The following is an 18,481-nucleotide window of genomic DNA, read 5'->3' as shown; positions in this document are numbered from 1 at the left end:
TCTGACCCACAAAGATGGCGCCGAAGATCTGACAAATGACAGACTACATGCATCAGACCCTCACAAAGATGGCGCCCAAGATCTGACAAATGACAAACGACATGGATCTGACCCTCACAAAGATGGCGCCGAAATTCTGACAAATGACAGACAACATGCATCAGACCCTCACAAAGATGGCGCCCAAGATCTGACAAATGACAAACGACATGGATCTGACCCTCACAAAGATGGCGCCAAAGATCTGACAAATGACAGACTACATGCATCAGACCCTCACAAAGATGGCGCCCAAGATCTGACATATGACATGCATCTAACCCACACAAAGATGGCAGAGGAAGGACTGGGAAGGGCACGAGCTGCAACTTCCATAACAAGCCATGTTCTGTTACTGGGATTTATTTAATCAAATAATGTGAATTAATACTGTGTGAATAACCCTCAAAAGAACTTTAGCTAACAGGTTTCCTACTCCGATATCTCCGACACATTTTCAGAATCTTTTCTAGACACCGTAAAGGTTAATGAAGGAAATAAATAAAAAGCAATGCTATATTAACACATGCTTAAGAAGCCGCCAGTTACGGGTAGTGATCTGCATGACAGCTCCATCGTAATCCTACAGGTATAGCGCCTCCTGCCAGCAGTATCGTCCTGTCTCAGAGGGATGAGGCGGGGTAATGTGCCACATGCAGCCTGCAGGGGCCTCTGTTCCTGCAGCGGAACGGTGGCGTCACTGATCTTTGGCCATGACATACACAAAGGAATCAGGTTTGGTGCCCCAGATGCATGCTGGGACTCCAAATCTGAGGTCCCATGTCGCACTATGGGAGTCAACTTTCCTCCCCTGGTGTGTGTATGTGCACTTGTCATATGTGGCAGGTGTCCGGGGCCATTGGCACAGAGCTACATTGGCCCAGAATAACTGGGCACTGAGAGCTACAATGGGACAGAATAACTGGGCACTGAGGGTCACATGGTGCAGAACTCAGCAGTGAGGGTCTAATGGGGCAAACATGGCTGAACCGGCAAATGTGGGCAGAACCAGACAATTGGAGCACAATGATAGTGACTGGGCCAGGCACTCAGGGTAAAATTACGCAGACCCATGCACTGAGGGGCATCAGAGACCAGGAGCGGACCCTAAGGACGACATGCGGGTAGAACAGGACACTAAGGGGCAAATGGAGGCAGAACTGGGAAAATAGGGCAGAAGTCAGAATGGAGGCGTGCCATGGGGCAGACTCTGCATTCAGGTTCAAATGTGGACAGAACTCGCTACTGAGGCCCAAATGTGGACAAAACACAACCGCCAGGATCAAATGGCAGCAGAGTTAGGTCTGGGAAAGCCACACAGTGAAGAACCGGTGCATGAAGTAGCATGAAAATGGGGTTTACAGCGGCACATTACAGTGTGAGCTGGCATGTGTTATGATAAACTGTATGATTTTCCTTGGGCACAAGCAGTATTAAAGTGTATTTACATTGGCAGTGTTGGCATATCCTGTTTAAATATATGGCTTTTTGCCCATATTGTCTACTTTTGTGCTGTCAAATTTACCATTTTGACCAATTATTTTAAAGATGTCTCAAGAGAGAGAGAGAGAGACCCACCCCAGAGACCCCTTTAGTTCGTTAAGGCCCTCTTCACTCGTGGGAATTTGGGGAAGACATTTACATTCCATCACTCTAAAAACTCCACTGGTAGGGGAGTTTGTAGGAGCAGTCTGATGAGTGAACTTGGAGAGGAAATGTAGCTATGCTCCAACATTTTAAACCATAGAAGTTCGACGAAGGCGTTTTGAGAAAGCCCAACACACAGTAAATTGCGCATTCCATTTTCAGGTTAAGTGACACTTCACTGTGTGTGGTTGCCCAAAAAACCTGAAGACAAACCAGCCGTATAGATACATGGGCAGACCAGACACGTTTAGTTCCTATGGAGCAAATAGTCCTAACAAAAGTAAATGGGTAGTAAAAATACTCAAGACAACAAAAAAAAAAAAACAATGGACACGAAGACTGCCCCCCCCCCTCCTCCACGAGGATGTACACAGTGGTACCACAGAATGGGGCTCTAATATTGTTACCACCTGATCTGAAGAGGAACTTTAAGGCAAAAAAAGGAAAGCATCTTTTAATTAACATTAAATACTATGACGCAGTGAAGTACAGATAACATAAATATATGTTGTGTAGTTCCACCAAGGATCACCTTTCAACCTCAGGAAGAAACGCAGTCTTAGCGAGCATTTTTAGCTTTCCAACCCACCGCATAGTCCACCTCCACCATGGCCATTTATCGATACCGCACACACCAATCACATCAACAAAACCCTACAGCTTACCCAATAAACCGCATCCACCCATAAACACTGTACTGCATAATCACCTGTATTCTGCTGTTTCCCCAGTCGGCCACAATAATGTTTCCATTAGAGTCAACAGCCACCCCTGTCGGAGCATTGAACTGTCCGTTGCCTTCCCCGTGAGACCCAAATTTGAAGAGAAACTCTCCATCAGCGCTGTACACCTATTAAAAAAGAAAAAAGCATTACACCACAGAGAGGGACAAAGAATAAACATCAGGGATGGGGAAAGGGAAGGAAGAAAAGCTTCCTAAAAGGGAGAAAAGTTCCCGGGGGAGCCCGGGAAACTTAAAAAGAAAACCACGACAATCATAAATGCAACAATGATGTTTTTATAAATGCCGGTACTTTCGCTTTGAGTCTCCAGGGCTATCGCGGCTCGGGGGAGCCCAGGAGACAAAGCGAAAGCCACTGCAATCATAAATACAACGCGGTTGTATTTATAATTGTGGTGGGTTTCTAAGTTAAAAAAAATAATAAGCACTTGCCAGGAGCAGACAGCAGGAAGGATCCAGACTGCATTCTCTGCTCTCAGACACTAATGAAGCAAAAGTCAGCTGTAATAAACAAAGATACCAGCAGGTGGCATTTGCTTCACTAGTGCTGCAAGAGCAGAGCTTAAAAAGCACAGGAGGCCCATCCATTTCACAAAATGTATGCCTGCTAGTGCTTGACATTTTTGAGTTTGAGCGTCATTTGCTCAAAATTTTGCATAGCAACTTTATTTAAAAATATTTTTTATATTTATTTTTGATTATGGCCTATCTTTTGAGCCAATATAATTTTGTGAGTGAACTATCCCTTTAAGCACAGACTGGATGGAACCAACACCCAAGCCTATTCGAGCCAATTGTGTGAAGCAACAAGAGACTTTCCAAATCCAGGTCTCTTCGTAAAGGCATAGCTTTAGAGCAGGAACGGCCTCTTTCTCCCAACAAGCCACTCATCTAGGAACCCCGGCACTGTTTCACACAAAAACGCTATAAGGAAAAAAGTGGAGGAAGGGCACTACTGTTAGGAAGAATTCTCAGAAATGTGCTAATTCCCTTATACCTTAAAGACCCCCAGCTCTTTTACTGGACTTTAGGACTTTTTAATTTCTAACCTGGAGAGAGTGAGACCCTTTTCCCCAATCTCTCATGTATTCTTCTGTGATCTGACTTTGGAGTCTGACAAACTCCATAGGCAGCATCTTTGCATTGAGTGTGCTTGCCACTCAAGAAGCCATCTTACAAGAACTAGCCAACAACCAAACTAAACTACTCAACCAATTCAAAGTCAGGTCAATTTCTACTACGGAAGCTGAAAGTATCATTACCTCACTGAAACCTTCCCGATGACTTCCAGCATCCATCATCAAAGAAGCTGCAAAAGACATAGCTCCTTTCTTTAACACCTTCATTAATTCTTTTTTCAAATCCTGGTCTGTACCAACCAACCTCAAAGACGCCTGGGTCCTACCCCTCCTAAAAAAGCCTAACTTGGACCCAAGCGTCCCGACCAATTACAGGCCTATAACGACAGTTCTGTTTCTCATTAAAATCTTAGACAGAGCTGCCTATCTACAGATTCAATCTTATTTGGAGATGAACAACTTATTAGGCACCAGACAATCGGGCTTCAGACCAAGACATGGGACTGAGACGGCCCTTCTTGATCTCAAGAACACATTAGATGAGCGAAAATATAGAGGAGAAACTTCCATTCTTCTACTCCTAGACTTGTCAGCTGCCTTTGACCTGGTTGACCACAAAGTCTTATGCACCACCTCAAATCGGCGGCTAACTTTTCCACAGAGGCCACTTCATGGATGCATTCTTTTCTAGATAATAGAACTATAAGAGTCTTTTCGACCCAGAATCCATCACTTGTGGAGTGCCTCAGGGGTCATGTGTCTCCCCTACTTTGTACAATATATTTACAAAGCTTCTCTTTGATATACATGACAATATGGGTGTCTCATACACTAATTATGCAGACGACACCCAGATCCTCATCCCTATCCAAGGAGATTATGATAAAGACACAAACCTCATTAACAAAATTTACCAAATCATACAAACCTGGATGGCTACCCATGGTCTATGTCTCAATTACGAAAAGACCTAACTCCTAATTATTGGGTCAAACTCCCTCACCAATGCAAATCCATCACCATTGATGGTATTAAAATCAAAATTGCCAAGGAGGTAAAAACTTTAGGTTTCTACTTAGACTCCGCTCTCAACCTTAACAAGCAAGTAAATGCCACAGCTTCTGCAACAAATTACACATGCAAATTAATGTATGCACGTAAACCATTTCTGACCACTGAAAGCTGCACCACAATTGCAAGAGCACTATTCCTATCGAAATTGGATTACTGCAACAAACTTTACTTCGGCACCAGTAAACACAATACTAACACATTTCAAACCCTCCAAAATAATGCCCCAAGAACAGCCCTAGGCATTCCCAAAGGTCATCACATATCCAATCAAAGAAGATCTTCTAACTGGATAGCCACCAAAGACAGAATTAAACTTAAGACACTAAACCTAACATACAAATGCCTCAACAACAAAGCTCCGACATATCTCACTGAAAGATTTACAAGCATAAATCGGAACGTCCTATCAGAAGGGCTCAAACCAACAGCATCAGAATCCCCAACTTTAAACTTAAAAGAACGGGAGGATCTAGCTTCCCACTCTTGGCAGCACAACTTTGGAACTACTTTCTGGACACCTTAAGAGCCTCACCGTCCTTCCATTCATTCAAAACCAATGCCAAACACTGGCTACACGCCAACGACCGCTGACATTTAATTCCAAGACTGGTTTTAATTGTATCTATTTTATTGTACCCCCCTACTCTAACAAACTGGATGACCAATTATGACATCTATATATTTATCACAGTTTCCTTCTTGCATATAAATATACTATTGTAAAGTTTCCTTGCTTATTCCTGCTATTTCGTATCTTTTGTATTATGCTGTAACTGCACTGTACTTTATTGTAACTGTAACCAAAAACATCATACAAGCGCCGAGATGCCGGACGGTCCGGTGAGCTCTTTAAATAAATGAATACAATTGTGAAACAATGCACCTGTGCAATGACACAGGGAAGTCTCTTAGATTTTCCAAAGGTTTAAATACCTTCTCTTGGTGAAACTACTGTTTCCAAGAGCAGTGAAGTGAAATTGACTTTTCTTACGTTTGTAACTTTCTAGACCCAGCACACACTATCTTACCATAGGGTGCTGGAGGGGTTACTTAGTATCCCCTTTGTCTAGTTTCTCATGTAACATTTTTATTTTACCCTTTCTACAATTAATGGCTGGTGGTAGTGGTTTACTTTTTACTACCATTTTTTTTTTTTTATAAACGTTTTTTATTATATTTCAACCAACAAAACAATACAGACCAAATATATAATACAAGATGCATAATACAGTTTCGAATGTGTTCATTATACAATTTGATCTCCGCTCCCCAAAACCCACCCCCCCCTACGAGCCCATCAAGTCTGTTCATTCTGTGTTCACGCTGCGCGGTGGGGTCCGTTCTCCATTGGAATCCGCCAGGTCTGGCATCGTTCCAAACAATTCCGCTATCAGTGATTTCCAAGCCAGCAGGGTTCCCACCTCTTCTTCCCCTCCCCTTATACTGGACTCCTGCCATACCATTGTCTCTGCTTCCGCCCACTTTTGCAATTCCTTCCACCATATCTCCACCTGCGGTTTATGACAGGCCTTCCACCCCATGGCAATCCTTCTCTTAGCCAGCACATATGCCAAGTCTTTCAATTTGTTCACATGCTTCAGTTTCTGCGATCTAGGGAACCCCCCCAATAAGCAGGCCCAAGCTGACTCTACAACCAGTGCAACTCCTTTATCTGCCAGTCTCGCCGCTATCTCGCCCCAGAAGCGCCCAACCACAGGGCAGGACCAAAACATGTGTGTCATGTCAGCCTGTTCTTCATCACACTTGGGACATGCTTGTCTACCTGCATTTTTAAACCTTGATATCCTCAGGGGTGTCATGTACGCTCTATGCGTAATATATAATTGTATCTGTTTCAACCTAGCGTTTCTCGACACCTTCTGATGATACCACAAAGCCCGCTCCCACATCCCATCCTCCATTGGGGCTCCCACCTCAGTTTCCCAATCTAATCGAAGTTGCATTGGTTCTTTACCTATCCTAAGCATCAGCATATCATACAACCTTGAGATCTCATGCCCTCCCTCTGTTATGTCATATATAGTGTCTACAATACCATCCGGCTCTGCTTCGAGGACAGTTTCGGGCCAAGTCTTTTTAATTTCGCGCGCCAGTCTATGATATGTAATATATTGGCCTGCGTGTAAACCTGTTTCCTCGCCCAACTCCTCGAAACTTATGATGGATCCCTCCCGCCAAACATCTCCAATCGTTGCCAAACCCACTGGCTCCCAGTGGCTTCTGATCCTCTTCCGCAGTTGCTCATCTCCAGTAGCCAGTGCCACCAGCGGTATCTGCAGGGAGCGCAGAGCTGAGGTTTCCATCATCCTGCACGCGCGGCGCCAAATCCTCCACCCTAGCATCAACATATTGGGGCGCCCTTGCATATCTGTTTCGGACAACCAGATCACTTCCTTTAAATAAAATGGCGCACAGTCTGCTCTAAACAATCCGGATTCGGGGGTACTTTCATAATGCAAGAGTCTGGGCAGTACCACCATCTTAAGCATTGCACTACGCCCCATCATAGCTAGCGGCAGCTTTCCCCAAAAATGGCATACTGTGCTCTATCTTTCCCACAGCTACCTCCGTATTGTGCTTATGTTCTTGTTCAACCGTATGATACACGTCTATCCCAAGGTATCGAAAGGTGTCAACCGCCCAAGGGGCTTGCAATACCGGCAACTGCTCTGCAAGGAGTCCCCTATAGTTACCCAACGGGAAAATTACGGACTTCTGAGGGTTCACAGCTATTCCAGACAGCTCCGCGTACCGATCCATAACCTCTAAAATATACTGGAGGTTCTCCTCGGGATGCTTCAGATACAATAACAATCAATCTGCATATAAAGAGATTAAGTGTCGCTCCCCACCCACTTCAATGCCTATGGGGTCATACTGCTGTCTGAGGTATATAGCCAACGGTTCCAATGCCAATATGTATAACATAGGGGACCATGGGCATCCCTGTCTAGTACCTCTGCTTAACCGCCATCTCTCTGAAATAACTGCACCCGTCTTAACTCTAGCGAGCGGCGCACTGTATAACATCTTTGCCCATCTGACATATCCGGGCCCCATCCCATATTCCTCTAACGTCGACAGCAACCATGGCCACCTAACAGAATCGAAAGCCTTTACCGCATCCAAGGACACTACTGCCATATCACCTTCATTCCGCCCCGCCCATTCAAGGACTCGGTGGAGTCGTCTGTGATTATGAGTTATGTTTCTGTTTGGAACATAGCCCGCCTGGTCCGGGTGTATGAGTTTATCTATGACTCTTCGCAGTCTGCTCCCCAAAACGGCTGTTAATATCTTACTGTCTTGATTCAGCATTGATAGTGGTCTGTAGGAGCCGCAACTGTGCCCAAGCTTATTTGGTTTAGGGAGCGGAATTATAATTGCTTCCCTTAGCGACTCCGGCAGCTGTCCCGCCTCAAACGCTTCATTTAGCATATTCAGCATCGGAGGGAGCACCTCTGCCATGTATGCTTTATAAAACTCGCTCGGAAACCCGTCCGCCCCTGGGGTTTTACTAGTAGGCAATTGTCTCACCACCGCCTCTAATTCTTCAGCACTTATCCTGGGTAGGCCTATATCTTCGAGTGTTTCTTTTATCATCTCTTGATTATCCTCTTCAACATCCCCATATAGTTCTCTGTAATATTTGGCAAATTCCTGATTAACTCCCTCCTGGGTGTCCACTACACTACTGTCCTCCCTTGTTATCGCCCTGATGGTGGGTCTAGGGGTTTCGCTCTTATATAACCACGCTAAAAGCCGTCCTGTTTTGTCACCGCCCGCGTGCTGCCTCTCTATGTATTTCCTATAATTCAGTTTACACAACCTGTCCCAGTGCTCTCCACACGTTTGTTGAAGTTGAAGTATCCGCTCCGCATTCGGACCAGTATCGCCCTCCTCTCTTTGTGTTTTTTCCAAATCCCTCTCAGCCTCCCGTAAATCAGCCAGGATACCGCCTTGCAGACTGTGGGACTTCGCTATGGCCACGCCCCTCAACACTACTTTAAAGGCCTCCCACAATGTGCACGCTGAGTCTACACTACCCGTGTTCTCCTCAAAGTAGGTTATGATCTCTTCCCTTAACTCTTCCTTGAACACAGGATCCGTAAGCGCTTCCGCTCGGAGTACTGCCAGGTAACAATCAAGGGCGAGTGGTCCGACAGGACTCTCGCTTTATATTCCGCCCGCACCACTTTACTTTTTACTACCATTGTGTGTTTTTACCGTGGGCAGCGTTCGCAGCTGCAGTAAGGCAACCATGGGTGCCCATTTTGTGAAAATGGCCCTGGTCTTTTTTTCGCCTTTTCTTTTCAGAAAGGTCCTTCGAGATTTACTCTGCGTGCCAAACCAGGTTTGGTTCCTTTGTTCATTTTGTCTTTGGCAGGATTCACAAGTGAAGCCCGCCTCTGCCTCCAATATGTCTGGCAGGGGCAGGAAGTGAGGGAGGTTCCCGAAACTCCCTGTGCTTAATCCCCTTGGTTACAGGAATGCACCCAAAGGTGATTGGCTGGTGGGCTGTCCGGCAAGGACAGCCACCCTGCTGTGTGATTGACAGCTAAGCTGGAATGAATGGGAGAAACCTGCATAAAAGGCAAGGCTTTTTGGCTTGGAAGGCAGAGTCGACCACTGGATGAAGGAATCCGAAGAAGAAATTGGAAGAGATGCCTGCTGCAACTCATGGACCGTTGGTTTGCCCGGTGAAGTCCTACTACTGTTCTGAAACTCAATTTGTTTCGACTATAGAAGCCCTGCAAGGACGACTTCTCCCCTTGAGTTGGTGGGACCAATCATCTCCAAAGTGAACTCGTTTGGATATCCTCTCTGAGCTGGCTGTACTTCCACTGCTGCTGGAACCGAAGTGCCAGGGAGAGGAACACCAACTTGAGTTGATCGCTTTTAAGTTGGACCCGAGCACCAGGAAGATCCTCTGGACTTCCCTGAAGCAGGACTGACCAAGCCTGAGCCACCTCAACAGAGTGCTGGACCCCAGATGCGAGGAAAGTCTAAAGTGGTATCCGAGAAGCGTAGTGTTGCTATCAGCTGTCAGAAGCGAGGACCTGAAACACCAAAGTGCCACTGAATTGAAATTTGCTAATTTCTGCCGCTGACCTTGCCATTGCAGTGCAGGAGTCCTCCCTCTTGTCCCCATGACTGAGGCCCAGAAACACTCGGATCTGCAGAGCTGTACAGGAACAGAAGCCAACTGGAAAAATGTCTTCTAACCAAAGGTACTGTAAAGTCTAAGAATACTTACCTCTTGTTGTGTAGCCTTACTTGCTCTCAGTTGAAACTTGTCTTGGCTACGCTTGCAGAGTTGCTTACAGCCTTGCCCCTCACAAGCCTTCCAGCTTGTGGCCCTTCAAGTGAATCCTATTTCTACAAACCTTTCTAAAAACAGGGTGCAAGACTTTTACTTACCTGCAAAGAAGATCTTCAGCTCCCATAGACTTTGCTCAACTAACATTGGCTGTCCTGGCTCCCTGAGAAACTCTTCTTACCTTTGACTCTGTGCCTTTACCTTTCCCCCAGGAAAGGGTTACATTTACTTGACATTGGAAGGTCCAAGAAGTACTTACCTATGTATGAATTATTTGTTAACCTTTGGTTTATTCCCATATCTAACCTTTGCACCAAACTCAGTATTGCTCTAACTGTACCAGTGATAAATTAATGTCCACAGTGTCCTAGCTATTTAAGTCACCTGAGGGTGTAGGAAGTGTTCTGTACCATCCCCAATGGGTATCATCTTATTTAGAGAAATTAAGAGTGGTATTTGAAGTGCATTATAATTGTTACATGTTTTGCTCCCTCCTGAAGAATGATTATGTAACTGACTGTTAAAACTGTACGTTTTTATTTGAATAACTGTCACTGTGAAACTCTGTGTTACAACCCTACTGATCACATTGACCCCTCTTGAGATAAGCCTGGCTGCTCAGCCACACTACAAACCTGTGTAGTACAGACTTATACCAAAGGTTGGGTTCCTATTGCCAGGAGGTCAAGGTTGCTGTTGTGCACCCAAAGGGTACTGCACCCAATCTTGCCTAATATTGGTGGCAGGCGGTGAGGACCTATTGTAGACTTGTTACATTGAGAGTTTGCTTTACTTTTTTCAACTAAAAACCCTCCCAAAGCTAATCTCCACTAGAATAGCAACTGTAACATGCATAGTATGGATAACTTCAAGCAGGAAGCCCTATATATAAGATACATTACTCACTGTAATAGTATTTCTGATGCTTGTATCTGCTTAGATTCACATGCTGTGCATAGGCCGACATCTAGTGGAAGCTCCAGAATAGTACAGTTGTTTTCGGAACTCAAAAAGGGACGTCGACAGGGGGTGCCAGTAATACTATCCCTATTGTGACGTCCACTTTATCCATGATCCCTCACCTATCGAGGTCCCTCAGATTGTTATTTTTCTGACATGAGGTAGCATGAGGTGTAGCGTGAGTACAGTTGTATCCAAGCAGATACGTACCAGACAAGCTCATAAGCATCCATGCGCGTTCTCTCAGAGGGGAGGAAGGGTGGGTTGCATGTGAATCTAAGCAGATACAAGCATCAGAAATACGATTACAGTAAGTAATGTATCCCTTATGAGGCTTGTGGAATCTGCTTGGATCACATGCTGTGCATAGATTAGCGAGCAGTGTTAGAAGGAGATGGGATGTGAGAAGGTTCATGAGCGAATAAATGTCTAAGAACCACTTGTCCCACTAGTGTATTTGTCTTGGAATGAGTGTCAATGCAGTAGTACTGAGGGAAAGTGTGTACAGAGCTCCATGTAGCTGCCTTGTAAATGCTGTCTAAGGGAACATTTGCAATGAAAGCTAGAGTGGCTCCTGTGCCTCTTGTGGAGTGAGCCCTGGGTGTAAAAGGCAGTGTCTTACCTGATAGGGAATAGCACAGTTGGATATATCTGTCTATCCACCTAGAGATGGCATTCTTAGAAATGCGGTCACCTTCTCTGCCTCTCAGTTTTCCTTAGCGGTCTTGTTTACGTAGTAGAGGACCGCTCTCCTCACATTTAGTGCGTGGAGTTTTACCTCAGCTGAGCTGTTGGGTTCCTGGAAGAAAGCTGGTAGCTCAATTGACTGGTTTACGTGAAACTTGGAGAGAACCTAGGGTGAGTACGTAAAACCAACTTGTCTTTGTGTACAACAAAGAAAGGATCCTGAACCGACAGTGCTTGAATTTCACTAACACTTTTTATGGAAGTGATAGCCACTAAGAAGGCCGTTTTAGAAGTCAGGTATTTGAGACTAGACTTGTGCATAGGCTCAAAAGGGGGTCCCATGAGCTTAGCGAGTACCATATTGAGGTCCCAACCTGGCGGCGGGTTAGAAATTGGAGGGTGGAGTCTCTTTACCCCTTCCATGAATGCCTTAATGACTGGAACCTTCGACCATTAGACCTTATTTTGAGAGGTTATGAAGGCTGACAAGACCGCCAGGTGGACCTTTAGGGAGTTCAATACTACCCCAACATCTAGCAAATGGAGCATATAAGTAAGAATGTGGGATGGAGTACATTCTATGGGGTTGATTTGTTTAGACTGGCACCAAATTACGAATCTTCTCCATTTGTCAAAATAACAGTGTCTAATGTTTGGTTTTCTTGATTCCTTCAAGATATTCATGCATCTCTGTGGCAGGTTGAGATGTTCGAACTCTATGACTTCAGGAGCCATGCTGCCAAGTTCATTGAGTGCGGCTGTGGGTGCACTATTAGACCCTCATACTGGGTGAGTAGGTTGTACTGGCCCGGGCACGGGAGTTTGATGGGATCGCACATTGCCAGTTTGCGCAGATGTGGATACCAGGGTTGTCTTGCCTACATAGGAGCAACTAGGATAAGCGTCATTGGTTCCTTGTGTATCTTGTTCACCACCTTCCTCATGAGAGGTGTTGGGGGGGGGGGGAAAGCATAAGCAAATTTCCCCGACCAGTTATCAATAGGGCGTTCCCCTTGGAGCCTGGCTGGGGGAACCTGGACGCGAAGTCTGGGCATTGACTGTTTTCGCTTGTGGCAAATAAGTCTACAGTGGGGAAACTCCATTGAGAGAAGAGGTGTTCTACGACTCCTTCGTGTAGACACCACTCATGTTCCTCTGGTAGGGGATCTCGGCTCAATGAGTCTGCTAGAGAGTTGAGTTCTCCTGGAACATGTTGTGACGAAAGGAACATCTTCCGTTTGAGTGCCCATTTCCAAATTTGCTGCGGAAGTCTGGACAGATTTGGCAAACGTGTACCCCTCCCCCGTTTGTTGATATAAAACATCGCTGTAGTGCTGTCTGTTAGGATCTGCACAGATAGGTAAGTTAAATGGGGTTTGAATGCCTGAAGGGCTTTGAATACTGCCAGGAGTTCCAGCAGATTGATGTGGTTCTGAGCTACAGTGAGAGACCACAGACCCTGAACTGTGTGGTGAGGGTAATGAGCCCCCAATCCCGCTAGAGGGGTGTCTGTCATGACAATCGCCTGTATTTCTGGATCGTAGAAGGGTTTTCCTTTCGTTAGATTTTCCCTTGTCCACCAGGACCACTAGATCGTCCCACTGACCACTTGCACGAGACCAATGTTTCGCCAACTCCTGTATGGGTCGCATGGGCAGGCGTGTGTGAGTAACCAGGTAAATACAAGATGCCATCATGCCTATTAAACGCATTGCTTTGCGCACCCTTATCTGGCGGTCGGCATGATAATGAGGCATTTGCAGTAACACATTTTGTACTCTTTCCTCTGATGGAAAGACCAACCCATCTTCTGTGTTTAAGACAGCTCATAGGAACTGTTTTGAAGTGCTTGGCACTGGGCTTGACTTTCTCGTTGATGGAGAAGCCCAATTGAAAGAGGAGGTTGATTGTTCTCTGAATGTTTTGTCTGCAAATCAGGGGGGATTGCCCTGCAATGAGCCAGTCGACAAGGTAAGGGTACACTGAGATTGCCTCCCAGCGCAGGTGCGCCGCCACCACCACCACCAGTACTTTTGTGAATACCCTTGGAGCCGAGGCTATTCCGAAGGGCAGCGCCTTGAATTGGCATTGCTGGTTCGCTATCTTGAAACGCAAGAATCTTCTGTGCGCTGGGAACATTGATATATGAAAATAGGCATCTTTCGTATCCAGTGTTGCCATGTAATCCCCCTTTTTTAGTAGAGGGATTACCTCTTGTAGCGTAGTCATGCAGAACTTTTGTGGCGTGACATACTTGTTTGCAGGGCGCAAATCTAATACTGGGCGCATTTTTAGACCTTTCTCTGGTACAAGGAAGTAAGTTGAATAAATACCTCTGTTTACCTGGTTGGCCAGGATGACCTTGATGGTGTCCTTTAATAGAAGTGTGGCTATCTCTTCGAGTAGGGTACGCTGGTGTTCTTCTGAGTAGATCTTCTGTCGTGGGGGTAGTCGTGGGGACGTTGGAGAAGTTCTATGCAGTATCCACCTGTTACTGTGGACAGCACCCATATGTCTGAATTGATTCACTCCCATGCGTGGGTGAAGCTGGAAATGCGTCGTCCTACTAGAGAAGCATGCGAGGGCACCTGAAGCGGAATGTCACTGCTTCTGAGGTGGTGTACCACCTTGAGCAGGGCCTCTGCCCCGACCACAACGTCTGCGCTGTCCTCTAGGATAGTCTTGGGAGGATTGGCCTTGATTATTTCCCCAGGAGGAACCCTGGCCTTGACTGTAGCTGGATTCTCGTTGAGAGTTTTGGCCTCGTAAACGGCAAAAATTGCCATTACCCCTTTGTCCGGAAGGCTTGTTGGCAAGTTGACCTAAAGATTTAAGTGTGTCATACTCGTCCTTTGCTGTCTTACGGGCGTCTTAGACGACCTTAGACGACCTTACCAAAGAGCACATTGGGTTCAAAAGGCATGTTTATTAGGGTGGCCTGAGTTTCTGGTCTAAACCCTTACTGGTGCAGCCATGCATGCCTCTTAATAACTGTTACGCTCACCTGGTCTCTGCAGAGGCATTGGGGCACGGTTGCAGCCCTCCCTGAACTTGAATCACCCCCTTCAGGTCTCTCCCTTAGTAGAGGTGATACTGCTCCTGTGAAGTATGGAAAATAATCTCTCCGTCCTGCTACTTCTGGCAGGGGTGCATCAAATGGCATCTAGTTCCTTCACTGATCCCTGATGAGGATTAGTCCAGTCCAGCTGCGACTATGCTTCTCCTTATGATTTGTAAGTCTTTCTTGAACTCTTGTGATGCTGTTTGTTCTGTTTGATGTCATTATATGTTGCTCCTATTTATGACCGCAATAATGTCTCTCTTCTGTTTTCTTCCCTTAGATGGAAATGCAGCCTCAATGCAGCTGTGAGACGCAAGACGCGGCCGGATGGAAGATGGATGCTACCGCAATGTTCGACAGCAGGTAAGTGATGGTTTAAGGAAAAGCGCAAAGTATGGTGAAGCGCAACCTTAAACTGACTGTTTTTTTGATGTCTAACCTTGTCTTCTGTTTTTCCTTGCAGGCGCTGCTGTCGACGATGGAGCGTGTCGGGCTGCGGTGCCTAGATGAAGATTTCGGCATTCCGGAAAGTGTAAAGATGAATACTTGGTTCGCCGAAGAGATGTACAGGTAAGAACAGCTTCAACCAGTTGGTAAGTATGCTGGAAGGAATCAGGATGTCAAGGAAACAGGATCTTCAAAGGTAAGTCTGACCTCAGGGGATGGTGAGCGTTACGCTGCTTGCAAGTGCAGAATAACGCGAAGCGTCTGTCCTGAGGATCGGGGCAGCTTATATAGCTGAGATCGTGGGCACGCCCATTAGGGCCTACTTACCAGGCACACCCTGCCACTCCGAGAGAGTGAGCACGTGCAAAGGCAATCCATTAGCAGCCACACCCAAGAATACACTTGGGGCTGCTTAATGGATGGAATGTTCAAGGTTAATGCATCCTGCTTAACGGATGGAATGTTCAAGGTTATGCATCCTGCTTAATGGATGGAATGTTCAAGGTTAATGCATCTGAAGTGCTATGTCCCTAATAAAAGCTTTTTGGTGTTAAATGGATGTTCTTGTTTACTTTTGTTCATGAGTCTGGTGCCAAAGGCGCCAGGACAGTGTCCACCCTTGTCTCCTGTGCATGCGACCCCTGCATGCCTGTGCCCCTGACTTCATGACCATGACAATAACAGTCCCCTGCACAATGACTCTTCCGGCATAGTCCGCTGCATCAAAGTTGGTCTTAAGACGACAGCTCGACACTGCCCTCCCATCTGCAGCCACCTGTGCTAGTTGGGACTTCAGTGGCTCTGGGGCAGACGAAAGTAAAACTGACATTTCTGGTCTGATAAGCCGCAGAGGAGGCGACCTTTCTACCCATGGCGTAAATCTTTTTGCTTTCCTTACCGGGTGGAACTTCAGAGGAAGCAAGAGGTGTGCCCGCTCTTTCTAGTTTTAGTCAGAACCAATGAGTCTGGCTTGTGTTGCCCTCTAATATATAATGGGTCTGAAAGTGCTGGTCTAAATAATTTCTCTACATGTGGGTTTACAACCCGTATGAGATTAGGGGCTTCTAAAGATGGCTGTATTCTGTGCTTTACTGATTTCAGTAGCAGGATAAATTGGGCCACTGCATTCTTGTCCCAAGGATTTGTCCTGCAAAGTCCTTACTTTCCTGTACCGCCTGGGTGTCAATCGGAGAATCGACAACTGGAGTGTATTGGTTAAGAGGGGAGTCTATAGAGTACATATTGGCTTCCTGGTCAGCCTCTTGGTCCTCGTCATCCCCATAATAAGGGTCTGCTGTCTCCTCATGACCAAATTGAGGGTCAGCTATTTCTACAAAAGAGAGCTCTTCGTGGTCTGATTCTGGGTCATAGGGGTCTATGACTGTACTCTGTAATGGAACATTTATACGAGACCTTTTAGAAGGGGGTTGAGTAGGTAAAACAGAGGCTTGTGAACCAGAGGGAGCTGAGGTGGGGAGAGTGGAGTGGAAACTCTGAAAGCAATCAGGGTTTTCTCATAAAAATTGGCCATGAAGGTCATTCTTCTCATCACTCAGCCTATGTCTTGAGAAGACCATTCTTTGGAAATTAGGACTTTCCCCTCATCCTTTGGTAATCCCAAGTCCTCATCTGTGGGAGGCACTAGCTTAGATTTCTCTTTATGAGATATATGCCTAGATACTCTAGGTTTCTCTTTGGGCCTGGATTCCCTAGGTGTTTCCTTCTGAGGGGTTTTATCCCTAAGATGGCTTTTGTCCCTATGAGGTGTTTTAGAGGATTTGTTGTGATGTTTTCCCCCCTCCCTGGGGCCCAGAGGAGTGTTTAACCGACTTTTTGGGGCCTACTACTTGATCTGACGCCAAGCGTCGATTTTCGGATGCGGGTAGGGCCGAGGCCTCATCCCCGGATGATCAACCTTCGGAGGGAGTTTTACAAGTGACACCCTGGCCATCTTTCGACGGTTGGGCCATGTCGTGTGTCGATCTCGAGCAAGATTGCCCAGAGGACCAGGACTCCGCTGACCTTTCCCTGGGTGTCGAACGTTGTCGATCACTCGACTCATGTGTTGAGTCTCGACCTGGGCCTATGTGCTTGGTGGCGTGTGTCCTTGTAGCGCTTCTGCCGCCGGGTGTAGTTCCCACAACATGGCGCCGGCCTGTCCTCCGGGGTCAGGTCCTGCTAAACTAGAGAGGCCTCTCCGTGGCTTGACAACCATAACACTAAATAAGGAGTACCTACACATAGGCAACTGGTGACAACTCTTGCCATTAGAATGCAAAATAATTACAAAACCTTGATTTGTTATCTAGTCTCGGGAGGATAGCTCAGGGGTAGCGTGCTTGCCTTGGAAGCAAGACGACACGGTGCAAAACAGGGTCGATCTCCGGGTCCATGCTTAGAAACCTCTGGGTGTTAAGCATGTTATAAATAACCAATTATAAAGTCCCTTGCTCTGTGTATCCGTGGAGCTCCCTGGAGCTCCCTGTGCCATCAACCGAGCAGAGTATGTAAATAAGCCTCTTATAGGGTTATTGGGGCCAGTGTCCTCCTGCAAAGAAGAATATTTTGTAATGTGACCCTTATGGATTGATTGGTAGCCCATGTGATCAAGAAGCAAAATTTCAGAATCAAACATGATTTTGGGTCACAGAAATATAAAAACCGAGGGTACGCACCCTAACTTAATTGAGGAAAGTAGACATGTTTGTTGTATCCACTTGATATTCAAGCTACAGTGTCCTCCTTGAGGGCGAAAGTGACCTGAGGTTTGACTTAACATTGAAGAGATGGAAGGGTCGGAGGTGAAGCAGCAGTATCTTATCCTTCAACACTTGACATCTGTGATACTGTCACCCGATTGTGAGTACAACTGCAAAGTCTGCTTACGGGGAAGTGGGCACTGGTCAGAATACAAATGAGCGAACTGCGAGGCCATGTAGGCCATTTTGGCAGGAGGCGCGGTTTTCATCAACAACCCCTCGAAGGCACGGTTGTCCACACATTATCTGTTGGCCTTCGCAAGGTGGCTGTGACCAATCTTGATCATGGTGTTGTAGATGTAACACCTTCCGAGTATATTTTTGTTGCTATTGAATTAATTTCTGGTGGGATTTGTGAAAGGTAGGACAATTCTGGCCCATTCTCTTGAGCGGTTCTAAAGCACACACCAGTAAAGTGCACCAGAGGTGGAAAGCAAGGTGTGGTGTCAAGTTATGCTAGGAAATTGACCAATGTTTTCAAACAAAAGACCCCTGACATTTGTAAAATGGCGTCTTGTGTACAAACCTCGACCAAGCAGTCGTTATTGATTTCAAGAGAGCACGTTTTATGCCACATCGCTGATGGACAATATACCGATTTCAAAATGAATGGCATTAAATGTAAAGAGTGGGATGGTTTGGAGG

The 18,481-nt window shown here is 46.1% G+C and overlaps 1 protein-coding gene across 3 annotated transcripts in view; it reads right to left on the bottom strand.

Annotated features, from left to right (window-relative positions):
- The window catches only part of TRIM3 (tripartite motif containing 3), a 551,630-nt gene that overhangs the window by 11,298 nt on the left and 521,851 nt on the right, over window positions 1–18,481 (bottom strand). For all 3 annotated transcript variants that reach the window (XM_069640490.1, XM_069640489.1, XM_069640491.1), the window contains exon 11: window positions 2,396–2,536. In XM_069640490.1, coding sequence (XP_069496591.1) covers window positions 2,396–2,536 — 141 coding nt within the window. The remainder of the gene's footprint in view (window positions 1–2,395; window positions 2,537–18,481) is intronic.

Source organism: Ambystoma mexicanum, chromosome 7q (genome assembly GCF_040938575.1).
Source record: "Ambystoma mexicanum isolate Mex_15411 chromosome 7q, UKY_AmexF1_1, whole genome shotgun sequence".
NCBI lineage: Eukaryota > Metazoa > Chordata > Amphibia > Caudata > Ambystomatidae > Ambystoma > Ambystoma mexicanum.
Note: the sequence above shows the minus strand (reverse complement) of the source record. Positions and strands in the feature narration are given on the sequence as shown.